This window comes from Melopsittacus undulatus, chromosome 5, assembly GCF_012275295.1.
Source record: "Melopsittacus undulatus isolate bMelUnd1 chromosome 5, bMelUnd1.mat.Z, whole genome shotgun sequence".
Classification (NCBI taxonomy): Eukaryota; Metazoa; Chordata; class Aves; order Psittaciformes; family Psittaculidae; genus Melopsittacus; species Melopsittacus undulatus.
In genome coordinates this window covers 74,378,970-74,388,096 of record NC_047531.1, presented here as the reverse complement: position 1 = coordinate 74,388,096, position 9,127 = coordinate 74,378,970, and the positions used below count along the sequence as shown (strand labels likewise).

General features: G+C 40.1%; 1 protein-coding gene across 1 annotated transcript; it reads right to left on the bottom strand.

Moving 5' to 3' along the window:
• Nucleotides 1–349: 349 nt before the first annotated feature.
• On the bottom strand, nucleotides 350–7,969 carry LOC101878929 (uncharacterized protein C12orf50 homolog). The gene is made up of 9 exons (XM_034063326.1): nucleotides 7,916–7,969; nucleotides 6,344–6,467; nucleotides 5,814–5,984; nucleotides 4,698–4,775; nucleotides 4,499–4,606; nucleotides 3,308–3,514; nucleotides 3,033–3,233; nucleotides 1,016–1,107; nucleotides 350–442 (listed from the first exon to the last, which is right to left on the bottom strand). Exons 1-9 carry the CDS (start codon nucleotides 7,967–7,969, stop codon nucleotides 350–352), a joined length of 1,128 nt encoding a protein of 375 aa, XP_033919217.1.
• Nucleotides 7,970–9,127: the final 1,158 nt, after the last annotated feature.

The window sequence follows — 9,127 nt, the reverse complement described above, 5'->3', positions numbered from 1 at the left end:
AAACCATCTAAGAATCTGGTTTTCACCCCAAAAGAAGCTACCTTCTGGAATGCAGTATTGTTGCAATTAACATTAAGTCCTCTGCAATTGCTAAGTAAAACTAATTGCTTCTATTCATACTACTAATTATGCATGAAAAAGATTTGCAAAAATCAATACACGGAACAAACTTTTGTAAGAGTTTAAACTTCTTTAATATATTTATGAACTTTATATGTGATAATTCAGGGCACTCTTTCAAAGTTTCTGAGGAGTTTTGACACATCACGTGTACTTCCTGCATCTTATTATTTGAATTTGCAATATTATCATCTTTGTTTTTTTCATTTGAATATTTCCTTATTTCAATTCAGGTTTTTCTTCTGAATTCAAGGTATCGCTTCATCTCCCTCCCGTCTTCACGTACTTTTCCTTTTCGGTTCACTTCCATGTCTTCTTGTCTCTGTTGTCAAAATAGAAACAAGCATTTTGTGCATAATTTCCTATGGCAAAACTATACGCTCTTTCAGAAGCAGTTTAAGTAGTAAACTGTCAACACAGGAGACAAGGTCAAGTTGTCATCTCTGCTCTCTGCTCAGCTGTAAGATCTATTAATTTTGGGCCCTCAGGGCATCCTGTGAATGTTTGCTAGCCTGATTCCTTTCATGAATTCGGACAGTGGCTGATCAGTGTTTGGCTTTTGAAGATGCTACATAAGCAGACAAAGAGAGACAAATAGACCACACTCATGCAGTGTCTCTGCTGAACTTTGTCCAGTGCCACAAGCCTAAGCCCCTCCTGTAGCTCCTCACTTTAAAGGCAGGTACAACTTTTGCCTTCAGATCAGTAATACTATACAAAATTAGGAATCAGGCCAAATTTCATGTCTGCCAATCAATACGACACTTAACTGTTATTTCAGACTGCTCAGCATTGCCTGGAATCTTTGGGGATTTGGCTGGGGAACTTGTTCCTGTGAAATTTTGGTTTCTAGGAGGGAGAGACCAGATGGTCAAAATCTCTATCAAGCAGTTACCTGAATGGTTGTTTTAGTCTTGGAGAATGTTTTGGCCTGTGGATTTCTTTTCCCCCAAGCTGGTGCATTATAGGATCCTGAGGTGTATTTGTCTGTGGGAAGAGCATAGACATGGTTTCCTCACTTGAGATGTACTTTCTGGGAAGACTTTCTTAGCCTGACAGGTGAATCAGATACTACATGATTACAAATACTACATTATCTGAAGTATCCATGAATGCATCAGGGAGTCCTGTAGCACCTCTAAAATAGAAGCTAAGATTAAGTACAGATTCTGTCTATATATATATATATATATATATCTTTTCAACGAGTTTTTGTAATCTTGCAGGCTTTCCATGAGGCCCTGAGAACCTTCCAAGCGAGGCATGGTTTAAGTCCAGCTGGTAACTCAGAACCACACAGCCAATAGCTCACTTCTCCTTCCCCAGCTCCCGGAGGGATGCGAAGGAGAATTGAAAAAACGCAACTCCCACGGGTTGAGGTAAGAACAGTCCAGTAACTAAGGCATAACACAAAACTGCTATTGCTCACCACTTGCCAACTGATACCCAGCCTGACCCAAGCAGCAATCTGGGCCTTCTGGGTAACTCCCCACAGTTTATACACTAGGGATGATGTGCTGTGGTATGGAATACTCCTTTGGCTAGTTTGGGGCAGGTGTCCTGTCTCTGCTTCCTCCCAGCTTCCCTTCTTCCCTGGCAGAGCATGAGACTGAGAAAGTCCTTGATCAGAGTAAACATAACTTAGCAACAACTAAAAACATCAGTGACATCAACGTTGTTCCCAGGTTGAAAGTCAAAAAACATAGCACTGCACCAGGTACTAAGAAGGAGAAAAAGTACTGCTACAGCTGAACCCAGGACATTCTGCCATGGTTGTTGAGGACTTTAACTAAGCACATGTTCCTGTACTGAAAATCTTCCAAAAAGCTGCTTTTAGAGGAAACTAATCCATAATTCAGTTCTCCTGTTTTATCCCTGCTTGTGAATACACTTAGGTGAAAGGCAACGCTACGTTTAAGTACCCTTGTTTTCTCTTATTTCCATACTAAATGCATTAATTCACGTTATTAATTCCATACTAAACCTGAAATTTTCAGTTTACACCCAACACTGCAGTATTACCATAGTTTTCTGTTTGTGTCCCACGTCTCCTATTTTTTCCAGGCTCATTCTTTCCTTTGGAGCATTTCTGAACAGGCGGCTCAGGAGCTGCTGAAAAAAAAAAACAACCCAGTAACCAAAATGGTAACGGTTGTTCTAAGAATAATGCTGATCACCTTGTTTTAGACATGCTGTATCCTTTTTTAACCCGGAAGCTTGATAAGATGTAGTCTTCACCTTAAGAATGCCATTTCTGTAATTGCTGCACCCAACTGTCCACATTTTATCAAAGCAAACATTAAAAGCAAAAATAAAAACCCCACAACTGCTAGTTCCTGAGACAGAGTACTGATTTTGGGATTCATTCCCTTTAACCTATCTTCTCCATATGAAGGAAGTTCCCTTCATTGGAAAGACCTGGAGGCACGTCGAGATGGAGATTCAACATGGTTTAAGATAGGTGACCAAAACTGTTTAGAGGAAATGACTTTTTAACTTAGGGTTATTGAAATACTTTAGAACTAATTTTTATGAAGTGACAGATAAACAATTTTCCAGAGTTATCATGGACAGGGCAAGGAGAAAGGCACATAAACTTCAAATTATGTACTTGATTATGAGAAGCTCTATTAGAAAACTAAAAATAAAGCAAAAATGTACAACTATGATTATTTTTATTAAAGACGAAAAATAAGCCTAAAATATGAAAACAATCATAAAATCTTTACATTTCTTTGTGTGTGTACTGCTGCAACCTACTTGTGAAAGTTACATTGGATCAGATTTACTCTTGCCCATCTTTAACCATAAATCTTCATATTCTACCTGCAGGGACACAATCAACTGTAGCACAACACAGGCAGGGCTATTAGAGGCATTTTAAAAATCTTCCATTTGAAGCAGGAACTCACCTCTAGGTTCAGCGAACTTAGGTTCTTGGGTGACAGTGACAGTACGGTAGACTACATATGCGGATCTTCGCGGTTCTGAAGAACTGAAGTAAGACTTTCTCCCAGTTTCTCTCATATGTGGAAGAGAAGAAGTTTCACCATCTTTACATTGACCATTTGTTTTGGAACTGGGCTGTACTTTGGGGCTGGCAGTGTGGCTTCCTAAAAGGGAAAAAACAAATAATAATGTTGATTTCATGCTGGAAGACAAGACTAAAGACAAAAAAACATTTTACTTGTGGACAACCCAATCCAAATGTACACAGATATGTCATTCATAAGGTAATGTTCAGCTATGAGAAGTTCATGCTCAAGTATCTTACCTCCATTTTCAAAGGATCTGCAAGCTGTTTTGGAAATACTCCCTTTTGCTACTCTCCTTCCTGTACTCCCTCCTTCTCTACTTGTGTTGTTCAGTTCTGGAGGAACTATGTTGCTGTCACCTGTGAAAGCATCAGAAAGAATATTTCTGCTGCTGGTATTTAAACACTGGGAAGGGCACTGCCATTCGCTTCCTCCCACCTCTGTGAGCTTGTCATGAGTTCAGTGCAGTTGCCTTCCAACTCTCTTTTTATATTCTTCTCTCTCTTTTGGCTGTTCTTTGGATCCTGCCTGGAGTAACTCCACTAGCTGAGCTATAACACTCATGCCCTCTAAGAAAATACCATCGTACATAGAGTAAAGAAGACACTGGCTCCAAAGGAAAGAACCAGCTAACAAGTTACCTGCCTTTTCTTTGGCTTCTCACTTTTCATGGCTGATATTTATGAATGCTACCTGACCAAACTGATGGTATTCTCAAGGTACCTGTCATCACAGAACTTAAAGCCTTAGATAACTCAATTAAAGAAATGCTTTGGGTAAATCTTTCTATCCTTTCCTCAGAATGTATCTTATGACAATTAAGGACTTGCCTTAAACCCAGATATTTCTTACTGTTTCTCTCATCTGTACTCTTAAACATATATAAACATGTGCCAGAAAAAAATCATCAAAACTATTAAATAACATGCATTTTAAATGTAGAAATGAGAAAGCCAAGTATCTGCCAAATTCTGTGAAATAATTTAGGGTTCCAAATTGGTCAGTCAATACTATAAAGGGAAAAAATATCTTAGGATGGTTCAAATTACACTACATAAATCAAGATTGTGAAGAAAAATCAAAAGAAAGACCAGTGTTGCTCATCTCTGGAAAGTACATGTGGGGTTAACAGCTCATTTGCACATATTCCATTGACAACTGATGCAGGTAGCCACCATGTGTATGATACCCACACACACAAATAAGAAGAAAAATTATTTTTATGATACTTGCAAATGCCTTAGACTCCTCCTTAGAGGAGGAGCAGACTGTGTCACAGTTTCTCCTTGTAAGAGTCATTTCACAAGTGGTACTCATTGTCCGAGGTGATGAAAAGTACTTGCCTTTCTTTAAGTCCCCCTGGGCAGCTTCCAAGCGCCGTAGCTCCTGAGATGGTGACATACAACTGGGTGACTGCTGCTGGTCAGGCCGCTGAATCCCATAAAAATCTCCTGAACATTATCAAGAAGGAAAAAACCCCAAAGTTTACTGTGTGTGCAGCACAGCTGCTCAGAAAAGAGTGACAACTCCTTTCATACTTACCAGATTTATAGCATATTTCCTTTATCGCTCTTTCCTCTTCAAAGGCCTCAGCAGTCTTAGGCACCCAGTCAGAAACATCTGTGGGAAATATTTGTAAAAGATTAGGAGATAGCTAGGCAAAGACCTTCAACAATTCCTAACAGTCAAATACAGAATGAATTTCACTTGATTACATTTTTGAGGTTTTAGTTTTCCTTTTTAATTCCATCCCAATTACAACCTCTGCTTCTGGACAGCGAAACCATTCCTTCAGATTAGGTACTTCCAAGGGCAAGGGAATTGCAGTTACAAGCCTTGTAAGAAGGTAACATGTGTTGAGTTAAAATTATTAGTAGTGTGATTTGTGCAATGTGCGCCTTAGAGCAGGCTGTTCTCTCGCTTTCACTCTCTGGCAATGTGCAATTCATCCCTTCCCTATGGATCTCTCATCCCTAAATGAGATTCACTGAATGGTTCAACCACATTTAAAAACTTTTAAAACATAAGGACCTGAGTATATAAACATACACATTCAGGTAAATGAGGAAAGAGCTTGATATGGATTTTGTTTGCTAGATTTCAGAATAACGTTCTGTAATGAGACTACCTACGGAATTGAGGAAATCAGTGGCACAAATTATTTTAGTTGAAGTCACACAATTGCCTTTTGTAACCAAACCAGTGACTTCCATCACGTTCACTGATGAGTGAGTACAGCCCTAGCTCAGAAGGCTGTTTCCAGGAAAAGAAATACCTCCTAAGCCTGTAATGTCATCCCTGAATTATGAGGACTTGTGAAGAGTATTCGATGGCCATCTGCATTGTGGATCATATTATCTGATTTGGGGATCACCTTCTAAAGTCTAGTTAATGAGAAAGGGGAATGTGAGTTATACCACACTGTTGAAGCATACACCTGGGCATTTCACAGGAGTGAGAAAATGGTGCCTCACTCACAGCTGGTGACTGTCAGGTCTGAGAATTTGGAGATTTGCTGGAAACTCTTTTAGCAACTTGTCAACCACTCTTTTTTTCAAATAATGCTTATTCTAATGAATCAATTGACTGAGAAGTACATAGTAATGTTTTACAAAACCCATTCCATTTGTTTATAAAGGATAGAAAAAACTTGCTTACAGTTCTCTTCATCATTCTCTTCATTATCTTCTTCATCATCCTCTTCATCACTGAGGTTTATAATCAGTGGAGGGTGAATCGGTCTTACAATATTCTCTGGACCTGTGAGTGATCCCTGACATTGGGCTGGAGACAGAATCCCTTCTTCATCACCCTGTGGCAAAGGAGTATCTGCAGAAAAGAGCAGGAGCAATACCAGAGAGATTTAATCTACCAAATACTCAAGTCAAAACCATTGCTGCTCTGTGGATCTCAGCAATCTAAGCTACCATTCATGACTTTATCTTTCATATCAGTGGTAGCTATGATGATTTGTAACATGTTAGGCAAAATTTCTGTAACAAGCCTATTCCAATGCCAAAGCAATTCCATTCCTTGAATTCGGTATCTTGCTATAGCATATCATACCGGACTGTCTTGCCTGGGTACATTCCTTACCTTAATATACAATATGGAAGCACTGGAACAAGAGTAGAAGTATATTTCCTGAATTCTAATGAAAAGTCTGTTGAGAAAATATTTTTACTCACTGGTAGTAGGTGGCAGAAAAAGTCCATTGATATAACGAGGTTTGTTGTGAAGAAAGGCACAGTTGATCCTCATACAGCCTGAGGGTTGTCTGTCCCAGAAGCAGGCAATGTTCTTCAACTTCTGCTGCAGGAGGAAACAGTTTTCAGATACTGTAAATGAACTAGTAAAAATGGACTTAATGGATTACTACATGATGTAACTACTGTGCACATACAAGTAAGACTTGCTGAGAGCATATTCTGATATTTTAGAACATTTAAAGATACTTTGAATAAAATCTGCTGTACATGTGCAAATCTTACATAATTACTCTCTTACTATTAGAGTACATGGGTCTGTGGGGAAATGAGAAGTGAAAATCAACCCCCACAAAGATTCCCAGCAAGAAACAAAAACCCAAACATTTGAAAAGTTGTAATCCTTGCACAGACCTGGCACACTCAGACTTAAAAATCTGGTAAAAAATCTTTTTTTCCAATTCCCATTGGAAACATCAACTTGGCTGCAGAAAGTCACTTTTCAGACTAAAATATGTGTTTTGAAGGGACTTGCTCCTTTCCACCTGTATTTCCATATCTCTAAGTCCACTGAACAGATGCAAATATCTCCATTTCCATAGCGGGTGCACAGTATCACACCCAAGAGGTTTTCCACGCTGACAGAATCTGCACCCCAGGAAAATTAATTTCTGGATAGTCACACTGGTTCCCCATACCCCCGTGGCTGCCACAAAGGGGACTCTGCTCTTTTAAAGGATTTTGGTTTTAATAAATGGGGGCGATGATGCAGTAGTCCCTGTATAACAGTGTCACAGTGACAAATGTAAACTCAGGTTTCTGTCCTGGATACAAACCACATCCCAGCTTAGAGTTGCATATGCCAGGTGACCTGTTGTTTCTTAGTGAACTTTTAAGGCAACAAAGACACACGTAAAAATATTAGAATATTTGAAGGTCAGTTTCACCCATATCCAGACATTTAGAAAGAACAGAGGCCATGTCTGGACTGTAGTCAGGAGAACTGGCCTATACCTGGAGAACTGCTGGGATCTGGAGCCAAAGCCGATTTCCCACCCATTAGTGACAATCATCCCCCAGTGATGAAATGTGGGCAACCACCAAGAGTCCATATAGCCACCCTGATTTTCACTCAGTGGAATTTAAGTATTTTTTTTTGAGGACAATCCCTTTTGGAAGAGTTTTATTTTAAACAAGAGATACTACAGGAATTCTGGAAGTTCCTACAAAACCAAATTACAAATATGGTCTATTTGTTCAGAATCAGGATAATGTTGACTCAGTAAGAAAGTGATGAGTGGTCTATAGGTGTGATTTCTAACTTCTGTGTCCTTTGATTGCCTGTGCCCAGTTGAGATTGCATATAGTTTAGATTACCTTTAGGTCTTCTCATCACCTCAGAAAATGATGTATTTTGATTTATTTTTGATTTACTGCCGTGACACAGACAGAGTGCCATGTCAACTTGAAAGTTTACATAATAGTCCTCCCTTTCAACATGGAGATATCAAGAAAATCAAGGATACAAACCACTCTAAGACCTAAAGTATTTACCTGTGCATAGGGGGAATAAAACTGGAAATAGCATTCTGTCCCATTCATGGCCATTTTCACCTCCGTCACACTCTACAGACGTGCTGAGCTGACGAAAGCAGTTGCAGCCAGTAGAGAATGTTCAACGGATGTTCCCTAGTCTGTGTTCCGTAGAATGCTTCGTGGTTGTCAACGGCTCCTCTAGTTGGTGACATCAGCGTGATGGTTCCATGTGGCCTGTCCAGCTTGAGCATCTTCCTTGATCTCATTTCATCAAAGTATAGAAAAGCAGACCATCTCAAAGAGGCTCCTATTCTCCCACCCCAGTTTTCTTTCACGTATGCTGAAACAAACCCATCTTGTGGTGCTTAAATAATACTCAACTTCTTCCCGTAGAACCTGCAGTCTTGGAAACAAATCTTTGAGAACACCAAGATGAACATTATTCTTTGAGTGGTTTTAACCCAAGTCATTGTGCCCCACGTTTTTTACTGCACTTCTTTCTGTGGATTGCTGCTTCCCGCTAGTAGGGTGCTAGGTGTTAACTGCTTACACTGCTGGGGTTCATTGTTTTATCTTGTTTCTGTGATGTCCAGTGCCACAGCTACAGCAGAAAGAGCAGCGGACACTCGTGTCCCTAAAGAACAGCTCTGATCCCATTCAGGTCCTAGGCATTCTCTGAATAACAAATATCGGTGGAGGAGAAGAAGCTGTAGATTTGACATCAGGGACTTGGAGATGAATGTTTCCGTGCACTGTGGGAACAAAACATGGGAACTTGGTAGTAAAACAGAAATGGAAGCACAGAAAAGGAGAAATGACCTCTGGAGAGAAAAATGCCATTGTTTTGAGAGTAATAAGGATAGAGATGAAACCAAACGGAAGGATACAAGGTAAACTGCAAGAAAAAGAATCAGTGGCTCATAGCAGCATCAGAAGTGCATCAGACCAGTGGTTCCTTGGGAGAAGGAACAACACAAAAACACAAACAACACAAAACCAACCAAATCAGAAAAACTCCATGAGAACCCAACCCAGCAGTGCATGGTGACTAGACTCACAGGACAAGTCAGCAGAGCACAGCAGTGCTGTACGGCATTGGTGTGCCAGGGCAGGATGGACTGGGGCACACAGGGGAAAGAGAATTCAGGAAAGCAGATGAAGGCCATGAGTAAGGAGCCATCAGTGGGCAGGAACAGCCCTAGGAAGGACAGATCAGCCGTGCCAGGGGCT